This window comes from Pipra filicauda, unplaced genomic scaffold (assembly GCF_003945595.2).
Source record: "Pipra filicauda isolate LSUMZ 115617 unplaced genomic scaffold, ASM394559v2 scaffold174_size2080704_pilon, whole genome shotgun sequence".
NCBI classification, from domain to species: Eukaryota; Metazoa; Chordata; class Aves; order Passeriformes; family Pipridae; genus Pipra; species Pipra filicauda.
Window position 1 is genome coordinate 583,017 of NW_024104262.1, and position 27,291 is coordinate 610,307.

Consider the following 27,291-nt stretch of genomic DNA (forward strand, 5'->3'; position numbering starts at 1 on the left):
CAAAAACCTAGCAAGTAGGTGGAAGATCTCTCTGCCCTCAGTGTCTAGCATAGTATTGTCTATTCTTCACTGTGTAAATATCCATTCAACTTTTCTAAACAAAACACCTGGAAAACCAGTATATACTACACACCAGAAAAGGAAAGAAATACAGTTGACTTTGACAGGCAATTTATTCTCTTTTATGAATTCTGCATACCTTCTGCCAAAGTTCACCTTGCCTAGGAGTAGATCAGGAACCCGCCCACAAATTCTCTGTTATCTGTCTCCATGATAAAACAGCAGGATAAAACAGCACACCTCCAGCGTGTGCAATGTCAGGGTGACATACTGTGTGTGGTGACCTTACTCTGCCTAGGACTGTTCTTAGACCTGCTGCCAGCTGTGGTGTGCTGGCTGTGCAGGTACAGGAAAGTACCACACCTGGTGGGCTATTCTTCTAAAGAGATGGCCATCTCGATTCAACCACAGGAGGCGCTGGGAGGAGGGATGCAGAGTACAGTACTAACTTAGAGCACAGGCTTTTTTTATTTGATTTTTTATTTATATTTATATTTTTATATATGAAGTTCATAATTGGGCTCCTGCTACACTGGTATTGGAAAACAGTTTCAAGGTATATTTCACAGCTGAAAAGAAAGCAAGATGTAAAGATTGTGTCAAAGATGCAAAAACTAAGGACATCTGCAATCTGATTAACACAAATTGAGTATGCCCCTTAGGCTTCTGACCCTTCATTGTAACTCCAACTAAAGACACATACATAAAAACTAGAGTTTGAGCACAAGTCTTTTGCCAACAATTCATTTGATACCACAGACCATTATACAGTGGATTTGTATTTTAGTGTCAGAAAATAATCTTCAGAGAGCAACAGACACTCCGTACTCTTATTTAAAACAGCACTCTACAGAAAAGGGAACAAAGCTAATACATGAACTATTAAGAAAAATAATTGTGTATTACATTAAGGATGGAACATAACTCAATAAAGTCCTCAGCAGAGGATTCTGGATGGGAAGGCACTTCTAAGTGCATAGTAGGAACAGCAAGAAATAGTTGAAAGACACTTCTGATTGATGAACCTCTGTGATGCCTACACCTCATCTTAATTACCACACAGAATTTTGTAGTTATTAATGCCAGTTAGTTCTTATTGCATTGTGTTAAATGCAGGCCCAGAGTGGACGTCACTGAGCAAGAATATAATTCCTCATTATGATTATGGTAATGGAATATCACTAAGAATAAATACGAATAAATGTCATAAACACACTGAGAACATCAGCTCTTACATCTTCAGCTGTTATCTCCCCTTTTTTATTTTCTTTTTTTTGCTTTTGAGTAATTATCTTTTCGCAAAATATGTCATATTTGCTTCCATAATGTTATAAAAATGCACATATTAAAGATTAGCTCAGTTTTATCTCCGAAGAACTGGATTCATTGTGATTATCTTTATAGCCTGTCAAAACTGAAATGTAGCATGTGGATTTCTAAAATGAAGCTATGGCCTCAGAAGCTTGTAGTGGAGGGTTGTTTTTTTCCTTGAGGCAGATGCAATTCCTACTAAAACAATGAAAACCTATCAGGTTCTGGGTAATGTGCATTTTGACTAGCTCTCTGGATGATAATGAACTAGAAATTTGTTAGTGTCACACCTGTCATGCAGCTTCTGCATCATTGATGTATCTTCCTCCAAGGAAAGGTTAAACACGCAGCCTTTCATTGCATGGTGTGCACTCTTTGGCTCTGCACAAGGAAGATAAAGCCTGTCAGAAGTGGTGAGTCATTGGTATTCTTGTAGTTTCTTCAATATCAGAGTTTTTCTCACAAATAAGGCATTTTTCTATTTGCCCTACAATCCAGACAGAAACACAGTATTGCATAAACAATAACTGACATATCAAATACAGTCAGTCTTGGCCAATATTCATATATCCTGCTCTGTTGCAAGCATAGAAGAAAATGATATCTCTCATTTTTTTATTACACCTATTAAGGAAACTTTCCTGTCTGACCCTTCGGGAGCCACTTCTATCAATGGGGAGGCACGAACATAAGCTCACAGACCCTTAGGATCGACAATATGTCAAATTTATTATTTAAATCAGTTAACTTTTATACGGTTTTGTTTGTTTGGGGCACATGCTTAGAACAAGGTGATTGGATAGCTCAGTCTGTGCATGCGTCTCATGTCTCCAGTTCATTGGACCTGATGCTCTGTCCACGCGATCTGAAATCATCCTTGGCATAGAAACCTCTTTCTAATTAAACTGCTTTTAGGGTTTTACTAAATTTGCAGGTGTTTCATTATCTTCAGTTTCTCAAGGTTTTCCTTCTATAAACATATTATATTCTCAAACCTTATAATTAGACACACAGCTAACAAGTATAAGCATCACATATGTTCACACAGTCTATAAGTATAAACAATACACGCTTGTCACTTCCATGGCAAGCAAGGCCTACAGAGTGCAGGAAAAATTGTTCAGAGAAATCTCTCTGTTCTGGCGACACACTTCAGCAGTCACATTCACATTGCCTGAGCTGGGACTGAGGCCCCTTCACAGCGGGAGGCTCCTGCTTGACTCCATGGACACCCCACACATTCATGCAGTCAAACAAGGTTTCCTCACCTACCTGAGCCTAGGTTTCCCATAGCAGAGTCTCAGATATCTGGATCCTTAAAATAAATCAGTCATGGTGCAATAACAAATTAACAGCGAGATGATGCCTTTGAGGAGGGACCCTGGGCTTTTATGCCTTCACAATCTAAGCATGTGGAAGTCTGGAACCGTCAGCTCCTGCTGTGCCTCTGAGTGTCCAGTGACCTGGCTGACACCACAGGTCCTCATGTCCATTGTTGTGCAAAGGGTCAGTGCAGGTTCGTGGCCTCTTTCCCTGGACTCTTGCCACCAAGAGCTCAATCTCCAGCTGGTACTGCAGCTGCACAATGAGCTACATGCACTAAATGTATTCCTCAACACATTCACTTCTCCACAGATCCTTTTCCCTTGCTGTTCTATGATAGTAAGCATGTAATAAATTTATTTTCTCATTTTTTTCCCCTTTATTGCCCTTATCCATCCATTCTCAATACTCCTATGTTGCTGAACGTCTTAGCCCATTCTCTATCATATGTTAATAAGCGCTTGCAGTCAGCAGGTGCCAGTACCATCACTGAAAATAAACATCAGAAAGTCAGTATACATCATGTATTCTGAATGGAGATGCTAGAAATGTCCACTAGATTTAAATCCTCGATAAGAAGGATTGAGGTGCAATTTTCCCTTTCCGTTACATGTTCATCTACATCAGATTTGTATTTCGATAATTATTTCCTTTATCAATTGCTTTTCTTGGTTTTCACTAATTACTTCAATAATTTTATAAAGGGGTTCATAAATGCAAGAGGTAAAAGCATTTGTATTAGCGACAATCATTGAGCTTTTATGACCCTCAGATAAAGCACACCAGAATGATGAAATGAGTAGTAATAGTTCAAAAGTTCCACATATCCAGATCTTCCTTTTCAGTAAAGGAGGAAGCTTGAGCTGTTTTTCAAAGATAGTTTTATTTCTTGGGATTGTGTATGGCCCCAGCTATCGGTTCAATTAAAATCTGGTAAATGTTAGCATCTTCTTTTTATTATTACTGACATTATTACTAATTATTTCTGATATATTCCTACTATGCCAGTAACCATGGCCACAATCAGTCTATTATTCAAGTCCTCCGGGACCCTTCCGTCTTGTTGCTAAGACTGCTTCAAATTTTTAACCTCAGTACTGTCTTCAAAATTCCAATCAGAAAGTGGAATTGGTGGTTTTGATTGGTAGGTTTATACACTTTGAGTGGTTTGTCTCCCACTAACTACATTTTTTACTGGAGAACAGATGAAAGGCCTGAGACAACACAAAGAGATCAGTATCCTCACCCCGCTCCCCTCAGCAGAGCAGCATCGAAGTCCACTAGTGAGGATGTATATCTGTATAGTCATGTACATTGTGGCTCCCTCCATCAGCTGGGCCCATACACTCAGTCTGCCCAGTAGCTGCCCCTGGATCCCAGTCTCCTCAGTTTCTGGCATCTGGACATGTAAGGATCCAGTTTTGACCGGCATTGATGGGTTTCACACGTGGACAGTAGGGGTGAGGCTCTCCTAGAACAACCCTGGAAGGAACCTGGATATGGTGTGCCTCTTTTGAATCCATAATTTGGGAACCTGCCTTAGTGCAGCTCTGCTCCTCAAGGCCATTAGACATGGGTCTTGGACAGTCTGATGGCTCCTGCAATAGGCCTGGAAGAAGCCAAGGCCAGGATATTATTTGGGCTCTCCCACCTGCCTTCATCTCTCTGTTCTCCTTATGGATGTATGGATGAGCTTTTATCACATAATTTAATGTGAACAGTCTGGTTTCCACAGTGGTAACATCACAGCAACTCTCCTGTATTGCCCTATGCTATCTACCTTGGCTTCCAGCATCTCAGCTGCCTCAGCCAACTGGGGCTGTATGTTTCTGAACCCCATTCTATCTTTGTGCAACACTCCTTGTAAGCAGCCCAAGAGCACACACAGGCACCTGGCCATTGTTTCCTGGGCAGTTATTTGAAGATTTCATTGCTTTAAGATGAAACAACAGCATTGCTTTCATTTGCATTCAGCAAATGTTTTTTTCTGACAAGGAGTATGGCAGAATTGCAGTACAGAGAGAACGTCTTGTGTTGATCACAGAAAGTAATGGATCATTGAACTCCCCCATTTATCTGCCCCTCTGGAGACTATACATTATAAAAATTCTAGCATGATGCAGATTACCTGCCTACTATACAATTAGAATGCGAAAGATTTATAGGGTAAATAACTACTGACATACACCAGGTCACTGAGAGTGAATAAGAACTGTTGTATTCAGCCTACTGCAAACATCAGTTTTGCCTTTTCATGTCTTCAGTCTTCCTGAGGATAAAGTTCTTTGCAAGGACAAACGTTTGTCTTGTGGATTAATCAGAAGCCTCAGTTATTCAAAAGATCGTGTATGCAAGGAACAGCAAAATCTCTTTTTTTGGATGACCTGTTATGTTGGGTTTGATGGAGAATTGTGGGAATCACAATCTACAGAAACTATTAGTGGAAATGTATGTCTAAAAGGAAACGTAACAGTGATGAGCCTATTATATTCTTTGAATCAAGCTCCTACTGATGTGGGGCTGGGTGGGGATATATTTGATTTTCACAGTTGTATTTTTGCACTACAGAGTCTTTTGCAAAACATAAGCTTTTGGATTTGTTATGAAGGACAAGATCTCTCGTTACTTTAAAAAAAATTATAACTAGAAGATGAGACATAAGCAGCAGGATAAAAAAGTCTCAGAATAAAATTAGTTGCTTTGGTAATGAGAAGCATTTGAATGCATAGATTCATAGTTCGTAGAATGAAAATTCACATCTGGCTGCGGTTAAAATGAAGGGAGCTTACATTCTTAATCAAAGAAACTCGTATAAGGCTCTGGAGCAGAAGTCTGTAAAACAAGGCTGAATGTGATATTTCTCCAAGTTCTATTTCTTCATCAGTTTCTTCTATTTCACCTTTGCAGATTATGTAAATAATTCCTTCTGTAAACTTACTATTGTTACTGTATATTTTGCTTTTCAAATGTCTCCAATTTCCTGCTGACATAAAGAGGATAAATTGACTCCAACTAATAATTGTTCAACAGTAAGCTCTTTTAGAGTCCTTAGTGGACTAACATCCTCTGACATTTTAGCTACTACTATTTGCAAAATTGCTATGGTGACAAATATAGTTCTATTTTGCTTAACCACTCAGCATGGTTTCAAAAGAACATTTTTGCCAAAGTCAATGCACAGTGCCCTTTTCTCTGAGTAATGGTATCTTTAGTAAAACGTAAGTGTACAGGGAAGTCTGACCTGTCTTTGATCACAGTACCTTATGAACACCTACTCAAATTACTATTAAAACAGATTTGGAGTAGCATAGTGTCCACTTACTGAAGAAAAGATGAGGGCAGGCCCAAGGGAACAATCTGTAGCACAAAATGCCTGAGGATCGCTTCATCTTCTTTTTGGTCATTGTGATGAAGTAAAGCATTCCTAAAGGCAGTGTGATGTCTCCCCTTAAATTTCTCTGCCCAGCAGTGCAAACCCATCAGACATGACCTAGAGCTGCTTTGACTCATGTAGGGAACCTATGGGCAATGGCACTGGACCTAAGGTCCCAAAGGTAGCTATAGCAGCTTTTGACTGTGTCCATCCCTCTGGTTTTGCAATAAGCAAAGCTAGATGGGAAGATTCAAATAATTTTTTGTCTTTCACTAGAACCAGTTGTCAGACTATATCATAATCTTTTTTGTGTATGTAACAGTTTTCAGACAGGGATCTGAATATGTAGAGACAATGGCTGTGTTATGAGAAGGGGTTGCTAGTAAACTTAGCACCCATGCAGACCAGCTTCCAAAAGATTTAGGTGACAGATTTTTTTAAGATATTTCATCTTTTCTCAAAGAGACTTAAATCCCTGATACGCCACAGGATTCCCTTCCAGGGCGTCCTCTCATAAATGTGTAGTTATAGAAGTTAGTTTCTATTCTAGTTCTGTTTTTGTAAGCACCCTGTAGTGTCCAAGGAGAGAGGGATGGGAGGGAGGGAGAGAAGGAGAAAGGAAGGAACGGAGGAAATGGTGTGGGAAGGGGTGGGGGAGAGAGAGATGCTCTCCATCTTTTCTCTCTCTCCATTGATCGTATGGAGACAGATGAGATATTAATATCCTACCAAACACTTGACTTAGAGCCTATAGCCAGATATAGTCACAAGTCCAAGTCAAAGGGTAAGTGCTTAGACTGAGCTTGCTGCATCCTCCATTACTTTCCAGAGCAGGCACTGCTCTGACAGAAGGTGGTAACTAGTAGCATCACCCTTGGCTGAGCTTGGAGCCAACTGTGGAGCTTTCCTTCCTACAGAGCAGGTCTGAGTATCACTAGGATGGTGACAGTCAGCAACTGAGAGGTACTGTTGAGTGTGCTCCTAAGTTCCCCATTAGCTGAATCAAATTCAAATTGCAGAAGAGAGCATTTTTAGCATAAGCTGTTTCACCACCAGCACTCAAGGTCCCACGATGTTTCAAGGCCTCAGATACTCTCATTCAGATGCAGTTATGGTTAAGGCTTTTATAATTTAAATGGAAGTTAAATCAGAGTTCAAACTCAGCTCTTGTCAGTGGCTTAATGCACAATGTAAATGTTGCTGCGCTTCTGCTAGGTCAAAGACCTGTAGAGGAATGTGATGGAGAGAAATAACAGAAGGAAGAGAGACTGGCTTTGACGTTTTGCTGCTAAATTTACATCCTGATTTTAGAATTTGAAAGATAAGTAATGAACAAGCTGGTGATTTTGTTTCAGAGGTCTGTTTTTGCATTATAAGGTTTGCATTAAATGTGAAAATACTTTTTTAATTGTGTAGGAGAATGTCATCTTTTCTTCATAAAAATATAGGAAGAATGTTGATGGCAGGGAAATTTTTTTTTTAACAAACAGAAGTAAAGCTTGTGTTGATATTATTCATGTAATAATAATACCTGACAGATAATCCTTAGTTTACTTGAAATCCATAATTAAACAGCGTCATGTTACCCTAGTTGTCAAAATCATTTATTGTCTCTTATCTTGTTGCAATCCTATTTGAAATTGGTCAGAGGGGAATTTGCTTTGTTTTGACTCTTCTCTCTCTCTCTCTTTTTCTTTTAAGGTCAACTCAAATCAAAACATACTCTTGGGACAATGCCCAGGTTATTTTGGTTGGCAACAAATGTGACATGGAGGATGAACGAGTAATCTTCACTGAGAGGGGCAAACATTTAGCAGAGCAACTTGGTAAGAAAAGACATGACAAAAGCTTTATGATTGCTTGTGAGAATGCACAAATTAATTTCATTAATTGTTACAGTACTTGAAGTGTTCGTGACACAGTCACTGTAAAGGAATAGTCACACACTGCCTCTCTTTTCTTTCAGCTTATAATTTGTGATATGGAGCAACATTTGTCATGTGTCTGTATATATACGGTATGTTTAGGTAGTTATAGCTAAAGGCAGAAAGGAAAAAAAAATAAAAAATTCAAACAAAACAACAACAAAAAGAGGAAAGGAGAGATGGAAGAAACAGCTTAGTCAAAATGTGAACTAGACCTTTTTGCAAGCTGAGAACATTTGGTTTATGATTACCACTACCAATAATCCAAACCAGAAAGATGCTGATGTCTAACTCCCACTGCTAACACTTCATCTGCTGTACATTTACATACTATTCATAGAAAATATGATCCTCTATTTCATAAAGTCTCCCTCTGGGAGGCAAATGTTATACACAGAGAAAATTACAGAACTGTGAACAGCTCTATTCTTTCTGTTTCTACCCAACACTGTTATTCTTTTATGCCATGAAATGAAATATTTTTTAAATGACTACCCAGCCTTTTTTGTTCCTTCAGATTTGTTGATCTCTGCAGAGCAAGTTCAGAAGGTGTGCAAATCAAACTGGCATCATTGGAGATCAGTTCATGTGCTAGGGTACATAAACTATTGACAAACGTCTGTTATTATTTTTGAAACTGAGTGAGGTAAAAGCTCAGTCTGATCAAAATATGTGTAACAAGGATCTCCTTGTCACTATTCCTATATAGGTGGTTAGATGAAAGGATGTTTTAAGAGTGGATCTAGTCTTATGCTGGTGGTTCTTAACTTACGTATATTCATAGGTCACTAACCTTATTTTTTTAAAAATATTTTTTCTAGTGGTGCAATTATTTTTCCTGGTAAACAGTTTCATCAGAATAACATATCTTCCTATTGCATCTAAGTAAGTGTTACATATACGTAAAAGCACTTCTCCAAATTGTACTTTAAAAATTACTATAAATTAGTCCTTGAAAGGAGACAGAAAATATTTAACAGCAGGTTAAGTCCAGAAAACTTGGCAACATTTGTGAAGAACAGAGTTTCTAAAACTGTTTGCAACAAAACCATAACAATTACCTTTGTACTTGCTTTAATAGAGGATTGCAGAAATACCTGGCATATTATATATATTTCTATAATCTGTTCTTCCCATTTCTAATATTTACTAATTTTACTAAGAACTAGGAAAATGTATTCAGTGGAGAAAAAGATCCCAAAAATACAACTGTGTACTCTTACAACAAATTTAGACCAGGCACTAAAATGTCTGACAATAACCATAAATTTACACTATTGAGTTTGAAGAGTTGGGGTTTTTTAACTCACATAATTAATCTGAATTTCTTCTCCTTGAACTATTTTCCTGTAAAAAGTTAATGTAGGGAATTGGCAAGGAATCCCTAGGGTCATGAATTCAACAAGATTGGAAGGAACTTTGCATGTTACACAGCCAAGAATCCTCAGCTGTAACAACCAATGCTTGAAAAAAAAGAAAAAGAGTAATGAGATAGATATCAAAACTCATGTTTCAGGCTTTAAAGCAAAATCCAGCTCCTGGGATTTAAAATTCAATCTTTATGGAAGCAGAGTATCTTCTATTTCCATATTTATGTACTCAGGGGGTTTCCTTTCTCAGGTACACATCCTGTGACTATCTCAAGGGCAGATGATTGTGCTGGATAACTTGTGTCTCTGATCTAGTCATTTACTGTAGTCAGACTGCACACACAAATATTTACATGTTTCCTGTACAGCTGCAATCATTTCTTAAATCTGCTTAGAGACTGTGGGACGTGGTGGCAGGAAAAGCAGAAGAATGACTTTCCCTTAACTGTAGTAAGTGCTCTGGCCTTCTGACTAGTCTGAAGGACACACGTTGAGCCAAACACATGGGACTATCCTGTCTTTCTCTGACAGTGGGTTGATAACATGGCTTACGGGCAAGTTTTAAAAATAATAGAGATTTTAGTGTCTAGCAAGACAGTTTAAAACTGAGGGCCCTTTGAATGCCATGATCTGCAATCTTGATTGCAGTCACAATTATAAGCAAATACAACTCACAAGTGCTGTACAAAGAATATATTGTGACACCCTCTGTTCTAAAGTGTGATTTTATTTTCAGGGCTAGTTTATTTGAAATCACTGAGAAAATGAATACATGCACATTTTGGGTTGGATTTTCAAAAGATCAAAAAGAGCAATGGGCATTCAATCCTTCAGGGAAACAAGGTGTTCTGTTAAGACAGCTTTATTGGAAAATTGAGTCTTCATGTGGCTTCTGACCTTTCTGAAAACTGTGGCCTTAAATTTTATTTACAAGGTGTAATCATTTGTTTCTTTAAATTTCAGTGCTGGCTTATTTCTCAAGTGTAACTCGAACAAGTGGTTTAGATCAACCACCAATAGTCTCATTCCTGGTAGAGGAGGTCTGGCTGAACTAGTCAAGTATCCTGTGGTAGCTCTGAGCACCTTTCTCATGACACTATTCAAAGTTCACAAAAGAAAGAAGGAATAGTTAAGAATCCAGATCTGACCTTGAAGGAAAATTAACAGAATGCTTATGAGGTCAGAATCTGTCTTGTTTCCATCAAAGATTTTTTTTAAGTTTGTTGATTATGACCTTACACTGGCAATACCACCATGGATCATAGCTACAAGCAGTATACTAATTTACCTATGGTAATGACCACAAGTAGGTGTCTTATGCCAACACATAAATTGGCAAACATATTGTGATATTTTCCCAGACTGTAGCAAATTATATTTGTGGGTCTCATGAACCAAATGCAGTACATTTATATACAATAGCCCTTTCACGATTTTTTTCCATGGACTTGTACAATGATGTCTTTGAAACCATAAAAAGTCTTGCTATCCACAACATCCTTTAAAAGCGCATAGTTTGTCTGTTATCCCCTTCTGCTTTGAATTGGCCTCCAATAGTTTTATTTTGTGTTTCTTCACTGTTACATTCTGAAAAGCAATGAACAACTGTTTTCTGCTACCTGCTCTCTAACACTCTAGGTTTCAGAGAGCTCTGTCATACTCCTTTTTTCATGCTGAAATTCCCAGAATATATAATTGTTCCACACGCAAAGACCATCTCACCATCTCACACCTTAGTCATTCCTTATCGCCCTATTCAGTAATTTTTTGTAAGTGGTACAGCCTTCTGTCCAAAATTAGTTCATGGTTGTTTAACACGATAGCATCATTAAAAGACTAATGTTTGAATGAGATGAAAATAGATGGGTTCAAATAAAGTTGTGTAATTTTACCTCATAGAGAGATCATTCTAAGAAAATACAGAAACGTGACAAACCAGCCAACAAAGAGAACTAATTAATGTAATGTTAATACTGACATGGGGATCACAGCAAACACATTCAAAGAAGTTTATTTGCTAATCATTACAAAAAAGGGTATGGAATATAATTCTTATATTTTGTATATTCATGAATGTTTGCTGTAAGCACTACTTGCATTCGCTGTTGAGTGAAATCCCAATATAACTTACATGCTTTAAATCCAAAACACTTACATGCTTTAAAGCATTTTAGTAAAACAGGCCGGGAACTTCTTACAAGCAAAATGTACACTTGGCAGTGAATTGGTAGCACAGCTTTTCTGAGATATTAGTCTTGTGCATTTCAGCTGAATTCATACATTACTAAAAGTTTGGTGTCAATTCTCAGAAGAGAAATAAAAAGAGTGATTCACAAATGGCATAGGTTTCTTGGTTTTTCTATTTGTGGTCTGTACGATATATTGCACTTGTTATCGACATTCCAGCAAAGGATTAGCAGGCAGGGTGTACACAGAGCTTTGAATAGAGTCCGAGTAACTGCACATGGAAATGGATAGTCGCATATGAAATTTGAAATACACTTTCTCCATTTATTTCGGACATTCTGCTGTGCATGCAAATTAGGTGTGTAAGTTTTTTTGAGTTCTTTGGTTTCTCAGGTGCTTCTGTACAAACTCTTGTTTGCTATCTCTGTGTTACAAATGCTTTCAACAATCAGCAGTTTTAATTGCAAATACTGTGAATACAAAATATCTTGAAGTCCTAAGCCCCTATGGTTGCTGCAAAAGTACAATCCTGCCACAGGTCCAAACTATGCTGATTGTGCTGATGCTGCACCAGGTACTAGGGGAATACTACAGGACCTGCCCCAAATGTCTGACCACTTTTTCTGTAAGATCTTGTTTGTTCTATCCCCCCTTTTTGTCTTAGATTGGCTAAGGTTCTGGGAAACTGAGTGGTTTTATCATAGAAGTGTTGGTTGGAAGGGAATTCTGGTGATCACCTGGTATGATGACCGACTAAAATATACCCCTGGCTCAGTTGTCAGAGCAGTGCCCTTCCCTTCAGATTTTCTGTGCCTCCATATTTCTTATGCTCTGCCACCCAGGATCACCCATGGCTGGGGTCATTCTGCATGTCTGAGCATGACCTGGGGTGCACTTGCCTGTTTTCTAAATTTACCCTGGTGTGCTGTCTCCCCTAGAGGCCAACAACTGATGTTAGAAAACAAAATGAAGCAGGCCCTTTTGGGTGAGCTCTCACATTCCCTTCTGCAAGGAATGGCAGAACTCAGTCCTGATACTGCACTCAGGGCACCTGCAGAGGTCTCTGAATATTATGTGCACTTTCACAGCTTGTTACTCAGAGAGATAGTCATTTTACCCCTCAGATATAAGCACATACCTCATCTTTTATATTTTGGTGTGTTTTTCCTCTCTCCATCCTTTCTCTTTGCCTCTTTTGGGCCATTTCTCCCCTAAAGTCTTTTTCTTTCTTTCTTTCTTTCTTTCTTTCTCTCTTTCTCTCTTTCTTTCTTTCTTTCCTTCTTTCTTTCTTTCTTTCTTTCTTTCTTTCTTTCTTTCTTTCTTTCTTTCTTTCTCTCTTTCTCTCTTTCTTTCTCTCTTTCCTTCTTTCTTTTTCTTTCTTCCTTCCTTTTTCTTGCTTTCTTTCTCTTTCCTTTTTTCCTCTTTCTTTCTTTCTCTCTTTCTTTCTTTCTCTTTCCTCTCTTTCTCCATTTCTTTCCCTCTCTCTCTCTCTTTCTCTCTGTCTCTCTCTCTCTCTATTGCTCCTTCTCGTGATTTCCTATGCTTTGAAAATAAATTTCACCAAAAACAAGAAGAAAAATTCTCACTTTAAACCAAAATCATCCTTCCCTGCCTATTTTATTTTCATTTTGTTCTTGGCTCAGATATTTATGTACGTAACTCCTCAGTCATGCTGAGGAGACATCAGAGACCAAATTGAGCAGTGATTAGATTTCTTCAAATTAAATTCATTTAGCACACCAGTAAGCCTGAAAATGGAGCATTTGTCAGTGTCATGTCCTTATACAGGGTGCAATTCTATGTGATCTAACCCAGCTGCTGAGATGGGGCAGGAACATGACTGGTTTCTGAATCTTGTCAGTGCTGGGGCAAAAGGCAGCAGGTCCCCAGCATCAGGACTGGAGTGCACATTCACCTGCCTTGGGGTATGAGCCCTTGGGGGATGATGTGTACTTTAAGCATCTATGGGTACACTGGGGGTACTTGGCAGCTGTGAGTTTAGGCATTGAGCTGAAGGGGCATTTTTAGAGCTGTACTTTTGGCATCTAAATCAGGAACCATGGGGGTTGACACATCAGCACACAGCTTGCTAGAGCAGCTAGTTCTGTTTTGCCTCCATGACTGACTGGAGGCTTTGGTGCACAAGGCAGGGTCACCCACAACTTAGAGAGCATGGACATATGGCTGCATCTAATTTTACATTAAAAATGAAAATAATTGGGTTGTGCAGGAACATACCTGTTCATACTTGCATCCTTCATTGGTTTTTAGCTCTTTTTAAAGGGCAAATGTTAGTGCCAAAGAGACAGACTGACAGCACTGACAAACACCAGTCTTCTATTTAGTTACAACACACATAGAGTATTGGCAGAGCAATTAAAGGCTCCTTTTATGTTTTTTAACCGAGAGAAATGTCAATCTGCTATTCCTTTCACATACTGGGAACTGCGTTACAGCAAAGTTACTTAACAACACTGAGAAGCACGTGTTTGCTCAACCAATGTCTCCTATAAACAATCAAAAAAATTCTTTGCCAGAAATCTAATTTATTGCCCAAATGCACTCATTTAAAGTGTATCTGGAAACCGCAATCAAAATTAATACAACTGGAATTCATATAAAACCTTCTGTTCTGAAAAGACTAGGAAAAAAGGTGTTTGCTAGAGCATGACTAGTAATCGTCCCTCAGGTCTGTCTGTTCTGTCATAGCTGATAGTCCCCCTTTAGCTTCGATTTTGTTAATAAATTTGGGCATCCAAATCCAAAAATTGGATAAATACCTTAGCATTTCTGTTAATAGTCTTTACACTAACTCTATCTAGAATGGTGCTAAAGCACTACTCTTCACTGACTTAATATTAGCAGAGTCCTGTTTTGGAGCTTAATGCTGTTTCAGTACTTTCCTTAACACAGTCCAGCACTTGGGCTTGTATAGACAGCAGAGCTAATGCTCTGTCTGGTCTACAGAGCAAAGTGCAGCATAATCAGATCTGCTGCTGTAGTTGCTTGTGTAGGAGATACTCTGAAGAACAATGGTCACCATCTACTTTTAGTCCAGTTTCCTAGGAAAGATGACCTTTGCAGTCATGCATGTGTGTCTGTCTCTCTTTGTCTAAAAGATATTGACAGTTCTGAGGAAGTGGATATTGGAGCAGAGGAGGAAGGTCTTGCAGTTGCCTTGACTGGCAACCTGCAATGTGAATGTGTCTCAGTTTGAAGAGACTAGAATATTTGCTAAAGAGGATGAGTTATGAGACAAACCAAACTCCTCTCTCTCAGCAATTGTAAATTCAAAATTAAGGGGCTTTAATCAAGGAAGTGCGGAAAAAAACAGAAGAAATAACAACCCTTTATTAAAAGATATATGTATGTTGGCAAGAACAGTAACAGAACACACAAAAAAACCCTAGACAATAGTCCTGTACCCAAAAAGTCCCTTTCAAACAAAAGAAAAAGGTCTGAATACTTCTCTGTCCTTTAGCGCAGTCCTAACCGTGGCCGGCAGGGGGCGCTGTTGGGTCACTGGAGGTGCAGAGCCTGCAGTGCCCTGTGTTGCCCTGCAGGGGGCGCTGTCGGGCTCTGGCGGTCACCGCGGGGGAGGGGTCTGGGGGGTGGTCTCGGGTCGCGGGAGAAGCCGAAAAGAAAATGGGGACCCTTCCCCCAATGGAAGAAGGGGGAAAGGAAAGCAGTCCACCCCCACGGGACTCACTGTTGTCCTCAGATGACGCTGTCTCAAGGCTCCTCCTTTTTTCTCCCAGTGAGCACAAAAACTCTCCGATGAAAACGCAGCAGGTTTGAGCTGGAGACAAAGACAGCTACCCCGTCTCCATCCCAGAGAGAGAACCCAGAAACTGACTTCTCCTGCCCATGAGCCAGGCCAGCTACCCAAAAAATCCCAAACTTCTCCACCCCCCACTCCAGCCTTCAATGGGCCATTAGCTAGGAATTCGGCTTTGCCAGATCTTTTGTAAAGCTAATTGACCCCCTTCCCATTCAAACTCCGTTTTTCTTACAGTAGAGCAGGGGAAGGAAAAATTCCCTCCTGGGATTTACAGCCTATAACAGAATGCAAATCTTATTAGATACTATTCATAGTAGGCAAGAAGGTAAGTGCCTGCCAGTGCCCCCTGCTGAACTGCTCGCAGGATGCAAATCCAAGAAAATAAAGCCTTATTAACTCCTCTCCTTTATACACTATGACACTGTTAAATTATTCATTCCCATGAGTACCCAGACTTTGCCTTTTATATATCACTGTTAGAAAGGGAGCAGCTTCCTGCAGCCATTTCTTGCTCTGTTGTTGCAGTCTTCTACTACTCCTCCTCACAGTACTGGATTGAAATAGGCACTAAGATTGAAGAACAGCACTAAGGATCATGGTTCAAGCTTGTCTTCATGGAATGATAGTTATTGCAGGAACACACCCTTGAGGACATCTGTAAAACATAACATAACATTGAGAGTGGTAAATGAAATTGTCTTGGTTGTGAACAAACACACTGAAATCAAAATGTCTTCCTGATCAACTGGTGAAACATTAACATATCTCTTGTCTGTGTTGTCTGTGGAATTGCGCTTAAAATTTGCTATCTAGTGTGTCCTTTTGATGTCACATTTTCTTAGGAAGTTGAGACGGTGCAGAATGTTCTAGCCTTTGCATATGACTGCTTTCTAGGCTTTTTGCTTCCTTATGTTTTAAAAGCAAACATAAACCGGGTGTTAATGAGCAGTCATGAAGGAGCCTCTGCAGAACCAGCACAAGTGTGAGGCAGAGAGGGAACAAAGTCAGTTATTCTGAGTGTATGCTTCACAGAAGCTATCTAAACCGCTCTGTGTGCATTATAGATCACTAGCTGAGCAACAGCAAGGGAAAGAGTCAGCAAGGGAAAACTGAATTAAACACAAAAAATGCATTTAAATTAGAATATCCTGATGCATGTTCCACACACTTTGTACAAATGTTCAGACAACACTCTGATGTTTTGGATTTTCTTAGTTTCAACTCTGTTCTGCACTACCTACCTACTTGCCTCTTGAGCTTTGTCATGTCTTTGCAATAATCTGCTCTACCTAGTCTCATCCACATCAGCAGTACTGATCATCACAGGTGGTGGGAACATGGTGTTCTTTGAGCTACGCTTCTCTAAGTGTCACCAGATAGTTGCCTCACTTCACACTTATACTCACATGGAAAATCTCTTCTCTCCATCAATAATGAGCAGAGGAAAAAAATCCTGAAGAAAATATCAAAAGCTATAGAACTGAGGCCTCATACACAGGGATTTTAGAAGTTTAGGATGTCTAAGCACTCTTAATAATAAAAAATGCAAGATGAGTCAGGAGGGAAGGAGAGGTCATGGGAAAAAAGATCTGCAAAATATTCCATAACAAAATGAAAACAACCAAAATTCAGGTGTTTATTACAGGCACACTCCACTAGGAAAAATGCTCTATGTCTCTTAGGAACTTTTCCACAGACAGTGTTTCAGTTAAACAAACAAACAAAAGGAACCAATCTAATTTATAGGGAAGTTTTGTATAAGTTAATTTCCAAGGCTGTCCAAAATTCCCACCTGAACAGTTCCTGTAAAGAATAGTGTTTCCTTTGTTGTGGAGGCAGCTGGTTCCTTTGTTGTGGAGGCATCTGGGAGTTTAGCCACTCTCTCACAGGTCAGTGCATGGTCTATTCTGTGCAGCAGAGTCTAGCTGGGAAGTTCCAGGCAATTAATGTCTAAGGTGATGGAATACCATCATAACCTGATAACCAGCTACACTACTACTATGATTGCAATTTCTTTCTTATATCAAAATTGTATCTAAAATTTCATAGAAATCACCATGCTGTATTGTCTATTTTTATTTTCTTTGAATAAATTAGTTTGTGCTAATTGTACCCTTTATTTGACTTGGAGAATGCCTATAAAGTTTTTTATGATGTCCTTAATGCAAAACATCTTCACCATGACAGTGGGCCTGTTTTCTCAATCCTATGCATGTTACAGTGTTTCCCAAAATGGGTCTCCTCTCTTCTTTGTGACTCTTTTCCTTTCACTTTCTGCTTTTCTCTGTCCAGATCTCTTACCTAGCTATGATATTTGTGCATTTCATGATCATCTCATGTGCCAGTTATTGTCTTCTTAACTATAAAAACTGCTTCACTTATAAATGTCCTTAAGATTTATTCTTCCTATCGTCTTCTCCAAGGCTGGACCCAAACTGGACCCAAAGCCACCAAAATTCTCCACGAGAATGTGGGCGCCATTTCTCAGGCATCCTCTCATTGTCACTAAACCCTTCTGCCCCAAGCATTCATGTCTAACCTTAGCAAATATCAACTTGCAAAAATTTTTCCTTGTCTTGCTTGTTTTTTACCTGTACTTTTCCAAATGTAGTTTTCTATTTTGGCATCAGCTTGATAACACCATGAAAGTGGCTGTTTCCAGCTGAATAATGCTCCGAGGAACATAATACTTAGAGATGGAGCAGTAGATAATTCCTTCCCAATGGCTGCATATATAGGGTGTTTCTAAAATAATACATTCAAAACGGTATCAATTTTTAGATTAGAATGTTTTAAAGTAGAGTTTGACTGAGGGAATATATTCGGAACAGTCCTGACTTTATCTGGCTTTATATAAAGCAAATAGCAAATAGTGTATTTAATCTGATTGTGTTAAAATTTTAATTGCTCTTCTTGTATGTGTCCTTTCACATGTTTCCTTTCTGAGTGTCTCTCAACTCTTCCTTGGCCAAGAGAAGTTTGTATATTTGTCAGAGAAACTGAAATATGCATAGAACATAAACGTGTTGTTTATTTTCTTAGGGTTTGAATTTTTTGAAACAAGTGCCAAGGAAAACATTAATATCAAGCAGACATTTGAGCGACTTGTGGATATCATCTGTGACAAAATGTCAGAAAGTCTGGAGATGAATCCCACCATTGCTGCCAGCAACCAGAATACACGGCTAAAGGACACCCCTGCTCCACAGCAGCCCAACTGCAGCTGTTAATGCAGCTATCAGCAAAGGCTCCAGTGTGTTCCATTGTCAACAGAGTGTTTATGAATAGTCTATATGCCTTTATTTATACTGTCTTATTAATTTATTTGGGAAAACAGTCTTATTTTATGTCAGCAGCAGTTTGAGTATGCATATGGAGATGGAGCAATTATTAGTCTGAAAGGATGATCCATATTTTAGAATCTGGCTTTTGCATGCAGCCTGGCTATTAATTTCTCTTTTCCTTTTAGTGTTTTACATAACAATTACTTCAGCTGGTGCCATGTCCTCAGACCACATTTGCCTAGAATTGTCTCTCACTTCATCACTTTCAAGTTATATAATGAAATCCAAAGGGTAGTGGCCAGGGAGTTTTAGAATAAGCCTCCTGATGCCACTTATATATTCTCCTGACTGAAAATGAATTTAGAAGTATCCTTGTAGTGAGACAATCCCTCATTCTGTCCAGGTCATTTGTATAAGGGACACTTCCTGTAGCACATTACCTTGGCAAACCTACATTCAATATGTTACACATCCTGGCTGACTGGAAACTGCAGAAGTTAGAAAGAAGTTAGTTCCTGGACGCAAAGCCACCAAAATTCTCTGTGAACTTCCAGTTGGACGGTAATCAGTCCAGACCCTCAAGATAATAGGTACTTTATCCTGTCTGGATAGCTAGTGTGTTTACTTTTCCATAGGAGCTGCATGTCTATCTAATAACTTTCTGAAACTAGGCTTAATTTCTCATTCCATCATTATGGAGATCCCAGTCTTACCTACCCCTATAGTGGAGGGCTGGTTAACTCTTTCCATTTCTGTGTGTGAGATATTAACCACAAAGTTCTATATTATCCCTGACAGAACCAAATCCATTGTGCTTGGTTGTTCATAGCCAAGAATTTCCTTATCATGTCACTGTCAAACCTCCATGCTTTGATTTTCAGGAATTTAATCTCCCGTTCAGTCACTGAGACAGCCACCACTGGCTACAAACACCTGTATTTTACTTAGACCTATTGCAGAAGTGCTGATGGTGTCAGTGAACTGAAGTTTGACCTCATTTTTTCCATCTATTTTGGCAAGAGAATTGGAATTTTTAAAAGTGTAGGAGTAATAAAAAATTGTGAAGAACATTTCTAGTCTTAGGCTGAATACATTAATAAGATGAGCAGAAGGCTGTGAAGATAGCAGAATAAAGTACACAAATTATTTTTAATAAAGTGTTAAAATAGTCATATTTCACAGTTTTTACTCTTTTAAGTAATTGCTTACATCTGTGCCCTGGAGTAATTTGTACAACTGCTTTACTTGCATTACAATGACACTTTTTAACTAAACAGCATAATTGAAGAAGCATTGACTATTTTATTATTCCAGTTAGACAGAATTTAGGACAAGGCTGACACTTCTTAAACCGTCTGCAGTGGGAAAATGAAAACATATAAAAAAACCCAGAAGTAACACATGGTACTTGAAATGGCTCACAACTGCAAAGAAATCCCTCTACACACTTTATGTCATTTGAAGGTAATTTATGTAACTGCTGATACACAATAAGAGAAAATGGTCCCTTTTTTTAACTGATTAAATAATCTACATACACTTTGACAGAGTAAAAATTCCTCCCAAGCAAGGCATATAGACACATGTAAAATGGGCATGCCATGACGGTGCCTACATTGGCTGCATAACTTAAATGGGTAAAAGTTTTTTGTTCAGTCTGGGGTTTTAAACCTGTTAGCTAGTATACTTAAGCACTTTTTTCCTAATAGACTTGGAGACCATGAAGAGAAAGCACTATCTTCTTTAGGGCCAATGAGCAGTCAAGTGGAAGAGGCATGTGCTATCCAAACCACAGTCCTGTCTCTCTCTGGGGTGCTGCTTTTCCCTCTTTCCTCTAAGGCAATGTGTTGCTAACTGTCCTGAGAGACTTTCATTAGGACCTCTTTACGCACTAGGTACCAGCTGATTTGAAAAAAAGGAAACAATGCAAAGTTGAGGAAGCTTAGTTTGAAACAGTGGGCAGTTTTCCGTGCTTTTATTGTTAATGTGCAGTTGTTCCTACTGGAAAAAAAAGATCAGGAGAGCCTTGAGACAGAATTCAGCTTCAGGTCTCAAGTGATTTAGAAAAATCTCAGGCAAGTTGAGGAGAGAGAAGGACATAATCACATCATTCATGAACTTGGGCATATCCTGCAGATGGCTAAATGCGCAAGTATTCTTCCATCTTTGCTCTGGGATGCTTGCTGCAAAACTGCAATGAAACAAGGAAAAAAAGACTTCAAGATGCCCCTTACTACAGCCACAGATGCTTGTATTCCATTGCAATGAATTTAAGACCCTCCCTGCCTCAGTATAACCATGTAGGCTCATTACATACATTATTAGCATATATATTTTTTAAAAATTTGAGTGGTAGATAAAGAGTTCTTTATATAAATGGGATTAATTAATTGCTTTTCATTTTGCATGGGCAGAAGAGTAACCGCAAAATCAGAGGGAGAATCTCTGCTTCATGTTTCTGAGACAACTAACCTCCCAGGCCTCCAGGCCATTTGGCCTTCTGCGTGGGATGGGGAAGAAGGGGGAAGCAGCTGCCAGAGTAATGTTGTTCCTTAGAGTACCAAAAATGTCATAAAAGTTAAAAACTCATCTAAAGTAGAGCAGCAGAGTCAGTATTTGAAATCTAGGAAATTTGTGTCGGCACTCAAACATTTTTGTGAAGTTCAGAATTAGATTAATTTTTTAAATTTTCTACTTGAAGTTTTTCAAAATTGGACTGTTTAAAACCCTAGGCAAACTACTCAGACTTCTCAGTTGATACTGTTTTGAGTAGAAGGTTGGGAGGTGTGACCTGCTGAAGTCCCATCAAACCCAATTTATGCTATCATGACTTTCTCTGAAATTGAAAATGTCTGGAAGTTCAAGTAAACCTTTTCTTAACAATTTGGGTTACCTACTTTTGGAAAAGTAGGCTTTGATTTTCTATCACAGGTTGGCTTTTTCAGCCCCATGCTTTACAGAAATATTGAGTTTTCTGCTATAAAATTTGGTCACATATAGATGATGAGCATTATGGTCTCAGTACGTCTCTCAGCTGGAACTTGCCTATTGTAGAGAAACCCTAAAGACAGAAAAGCTTTTGAAAAGTAACTTTCTATACCTTCCCCAAACATTTTAAGAATTCTGAGGGGACTAGCAGTATTGGAATTTTTATTCTATTTAAAATTATGCCTTGGCTTGTTATAGGATAGGGCATCCAAAAGCAGTCTGTGTCAATCTGGCTTGGATCCTCTTGACTTATGTGGTAGTAGTGCAGTTTTTCTTAAATTTAAGTAGGTTGAACATTTTGGGAAAACCCATCACAACTTGATCAAAGGCCTAAATTTAAGCAATCAGTGTCTTGTTCTTCACACATATCTAATAGTCACAGGCTATGAGTTGTTGGAAGAGACAAGCAGGTTTTGATTATATCCTTGATCTATCCACTAGCGTAGCGAATTCCATCTAGAGCAATTACCAGGCTATAAAGCACCATATTTTAGTGATGGAAGAGGGGATACATTATTAAACTGAAGCCTGTGACAACAGATCCCAAACTACTTTCAGCTTCATCACAAATCTTGGTGAAAAAGTACTTGCACACCTTGCACCAATTTGTTGTCACTCTCAGCACAGAAATAGAACTGACTGTCACAGCCTAGTCACAGATACCCCCTTCAGCTGAGATTATCCAGCTGGTGAGATACAGCAGTTGACACACAGAGCATGTTAAATTTCTGAGAGATTAGATGCCTTTAGACAGAGAATCCTGAGCTCCATAGTGCCAGCTGAACTAATACTACACAACCCATTTTCCAAGTTATGATCTAGATTAAAGCTTATAGAAGCAGGATAATTCTGTGCATGGCACCAGCCTTATCATGCTCTGATAGAGTGTTGCTTGTCATACCTTCAAACTAGTACTCAGAAAATGCCCTGGGAACACACAGGAGCATGGGATTGAGTGGTTCCTGCAGTGTCTCCTGGTACCAGCCTGCCGAACAGCTACCAAGGCCTGCTGGCTTGAACCTTCAGATGCATGTTTTTGTTTATTTTAAGAGCTCATGTTCACAAGGTCTAAGTGCAACTAACTTAATGCTGTATTTTTTATTTTTATTGTTGGCGAGTAGACCAATTTATTTAGACTTTATTAATACTTGTTCATTTGCTGGTTTAAGTGCATGTGAACTAGCCTGATTTTCTGTCAAAAAATACTCTTTCTCTCTGAACAGCTGTGTAAGTGTCTGTTACCTGGAACTGTTTGTTCCTTTGTGTTTATACTTAATGTAATGCCTAGAGAAACTACCTGAGCAACTACAACTATGTGGCCTTTTCCAGAGCACCAGTCTGTACCACCTGCACCTTCTTTATTTTAGAAATGAAGTGCTATTTCAGGATGCACAAAACCTGCTGGAGTTTGATCCTAACTTTGAGAATGCTTTGAGTTTGCCATTTTTAAGAAAAAAATAGTCACAAAATTTCTACATTTGATGTGGATGCGTTTGTTTCGTCTGTAGCAGATAAATGATGCTGCAATTGCATTCAAAAAGAAGCCCTCTCCCAAACTCCACTCCTCCCCAACTACTCTTTTTTATATTTGTTTGTGAGAGATAAATTTTATTATTTGCATTTTTACAGCATCAACTAAATTTCTGTTCTGCTGACCGACTGATTCCTTCTTGGCCTGTTTTATATGGACACACAGTGTATAAGCCTAATTCTTGTTTAGGATGACAGATATGTGAGATCATGAGTTTGAATCCTCATAGATAAGCCCTCAGGGGTGTAAATCAACATATCTTTACCTATGCCAACAGGGGAGTAGATTGTGTTAATTTACACCATTTAATCCATACATTCTCACTCCAGACTCTCCAAGGTTCATTATTTGTCAAGTCCCATTTAAAGAGGCAACTCATTTCAATTATTTGAATGAATTCTACCAGTTTTATTTATTTAGGGGTACATGTAGTTCACCTCCGCAAATTAAGCTTTTTTTCTTTTTTGGTTTGGTTTATCCATGGATGTTCAGTGAAGCAGAATTGGTAACACATAGTATGCACATATACACAGCAGTACATCTTTGATACTCATTCAGTCCCCACTGTTACTTTTTCATGTTCAGTGCCACCTTCCCTAAATGTAACAGTGGAGTTTATCCATAAATTGTCATTACCACTGGAAATCAAATGTGTTACATTTGAAGACCATACTTTTATTATCCATGGTTCCAGCAGAGGTAGATGGCTTGTCATTTGTAGAATAAGATATCTGGTATTGATCTGGGGGGGGGGAAGCAAAAATGCTAATTTTCCAATAATTTCAGGATCATGCATAACACGCAGAAATGAAAGTTAGAGATTGCTCACCGCTCCTGGTGATAAATTTCCTCGAGTAATTCTGACATGTACCTGCAACTAGTGATAAAAGAAATGTTTGTGCTGTAAGTCCTGTTCAGTATTTTGTCAGTAATGTCAGATACGTTGTGACTCAGTTGGGCTGTCACAATGTGTAATCTATATACTAGTGTTCATGGATTTCAAATGTCTTAAATGTTGCATGAAATTATGTTACAAAAACTAGATATGTTTTCTATTTTTGAATACCTCAAAACTGAGGGATCATGGGCCAATAAGTGCAATATTTAATTATTTACTCAGTGTATATAAACCTGTGTGAAAGGGAGAAGCATCATGTATGTGTGATAAGCTGTTGATGATGCCTTTGTGGCTTAAGATTTCCAGTAGATGTACGTGTCTTTTAGAAAAATTCTAAAGTAAACACTTTACCAGTGTAGTGTGAGGATATTCTTAAGTAACTTGAACTATTTTTCATATATGAGACAATGGTAAAAGATATTTGTATGTTTACTGCAAGTGCATGTCAAGTTTACTTTTAGAGTTTTGAGTGTCCTTTTCTGAAAATTGTCATGTTACACTAACACTAGTGGGACAGCACTTTCAGTCAGAAGATGCCTGTAACCATTGCTAGACTGTCCACCCATATTTTAAAGCATGTTCTCTAGAAGCATTAAAAGAACTTAAGAGCTCAGCAGTTACGTTATTTAGAGTCAGTTACATGCTCTGTCTGCCTGTATTGTATAATATCATGCGAGCATGTTTTCTTTAATCTGATACTGTTAACTCAATACTTACCTGAAATACTAAATAGGGGTACCTGATATGCTTGCAGATGACTTGTCAAACTTCAGTTGATGCCCTGGGTTAACACTTTTGGGAACAGCTTGAAGGTCACACTCAGCAGCACAGCACAGTGGATGCTGACCTTAATTAGTCACTTCTGACATTTAAGTTTCTTAACTTCTCTAGATTCTAAAGATGGAAGACACATCCTTAAATATATTGACCCACGTTCTTCACTCCACTGTTACACGTCACTCAAAGTTCAACAACTCCACTGTTAGAGGAGTAAAGCTGAGGCACAAATGGAAACAAAATGCAGGTCAAAATCTAACCATGAAATTAACAGGAGACATCCAATAATTTATTTTTCTAGCTTTTTTTTTTTTTGTTTTTTTTGCTAGCCTTGCATATTTCTAGTAGTTCTCAAAGAACACGAGCAAGGCCAACACTAGTTAGCAACACCCTTGGGTACATTCGGGACCTTAAACCCTCAATCACTGGTCCTGGTCCGCCATGGGTTCACAGCCATGCCCACAGAGTCTGTTAATTCTTGCTACATCTCTGGTTTCAAAGGAATGTGTCTTCTGTCTTGGGAATTTGCTAAATATATATATGTATAAGCCGCTGTATCTGGGCCATGGGAGGAACTGGTTTTGCTGAACAAATTTCATTAAAAAGTATATTCATTAGTACCATACTAAAGTACATAAGTAGATTTTTAGTTTGATCTGATGCATTTTTGTGACAATGTATAAGGTAGATTTAGGTTTTGGGGTTTAGTTGGGTTTTGTTTGGTTGTGGTTTTTTTGTTGTTTTTGTTTTTTTTTAATTAGCTTGATCAGGAAAATAATGAAACTCTAAGGCCTGCTGGAAACCAGTAAGTATCAAGGTTTTCCTTTCCTATGCCATCAAATAGTTTCTCTGAGATAGCCAGATTGCATTAAGTAGCACAGGACAGTACTTACAATGACCTGAAAAGTCCTTAAAATTCTCATTTTCTTTGTACCTTCTGCTATTAAAACTTCTGCAAAATTATACAGAAGACCAGAGTGAAATGAAAATGTATATGGAGAAAAAAATGGGGATTATTAATCAAAAAAAGGAAATTCTCAGCATCATTGTAGCTGAGCAAGAGACAAAGTAGCAGTCATAATACGAGGTACCACTTTATAAATAGAGATATACAATATACAGACTGCTACAGGACTATGTAAACTTTTTATTGCTAAGTGACCTGACAGTTCAAGGGCTGGCAGATAATTTTACCTAGATTTTTTATTATTCCTCATAGGCATGTGATTACATGCAAAAAGATAAATGCTTACCTTGAAAATATGTAGCTTTTCTGGTTAACTCAAACTAACTTGTTAACTGAATTGTTCTTATAGAAAAGTTGAAGTACTTGCTTAGGATACCTTTGTGACGGGGTGAGACTCAATCTGTGCCTTCTCCCCTGACTCTTATTGCAATATAGTTACTGTGGTTTTAAAAAATATGTTAGTTAGAATGCTGCTGGGTGTCAAATTTTGTGAATCTTCTCCATACATCCACAGGAGCTCTTTCTGAATGTGAAGTACAAGTTTTATCTTTGTGGAGAGTTTTAATTCTGTGAGGACATAGAGACCATGTGTATTCCATTGGGTAATGTGTTTGTATGTGACTTCTGTATACCAAGTGGATTTTGTTTAATTTTTTTCTGGATTTTTTTTTCCCTTTTGCGATTACAATAAATATTCAGGAGTCTATATTCATGAATATCTCAGCTGTGGTGACATGGTCTTACACCCCACACCATGTTTATTTTCATTCACCTACTAAGACTGGGAGAGAATCACTTCATTTTTGACAAAATGACAGACAAAATACCACATCTGTAATAATTAATTTCATTAATATCCTCTCAGTAGTACTGGTGATTGTAGTTCTGTATGAATTCCACAGAATTCACTGGAGACCTTGCCCTAGTAGTCTGAAGGAGAAAGGTATTTCCTTGGAAAAGGCATGCTGCTGTCTCAGCCTATATGCTGACCATTTAAAATAGGGCAAAGTTTTTTTCTTTTGATGTTTCCCTATCCAAACTGTTAAATAGTATATGTACTTTTTGGATGCTGTTAGTAGTTGGTCAGGTAATCTTTGTCCAAATGAACCATCTCAGATGTGGTGGGTGGTTATTTCACACAAATTGTGATATAAAGCTGTCCAGTTATTGTTTTTTCGTACATAAATGCACACACACACACACACACACTTGTGCTAATATGAATTCTGCTGTGACTCCTGAATTTATCTTCCCTCCATAAAAGTCCTAATCTTCAATCAATCTGTTGAACAAGTTGCACTATCCCCTGTGTCCTCTAGCTCCTGTGATCAAGCATTCACATGCAAACTCTTTTAGCACATGCCCACTCTTGTTGTTTTGCTGTGTTTAAGCCAAGTTGCCCTATTTTTCTGGTATATTTACATCTCATCTGCAAAATAAATATGATAATTGTGTAATTCCCTCTCAACATCAAGTGCTTCCTAGCTTTTTGTGATCCTGTATCTCTAGACAGGTT

General features: G+C 38.5%; 1 protein-coding gene across 1 annotated transcript in view; it reads left to right on the plus strand.

The window, feature by feature from the left end:
- Window positions 1–26,493, plus strand: part of RAB3C (RAB3C, member RAS oncogene family) — a 125,802-nt gene extending 99,309 nt beyond the window's left edge. Inside the window, exons 3-4 of the mRNA XM_039379741.1 lie at window positions 7,769–7,893; window positions 18,373–26,493. Of these exons, the coding sequence (XP_039235675.1) occupies window positions 7,769–7,893; window positions 18,373–18,560 (313 nt within the window). The 3' untranslated portion in view covers window positions 18,561–26,493. The remainder of the gene's footprint in view (window positions 1–7,768; window positions 7,894–18,372) is intronic.
- Window positions 26,494–27,291: the final 798 nt, after the last annotated feature.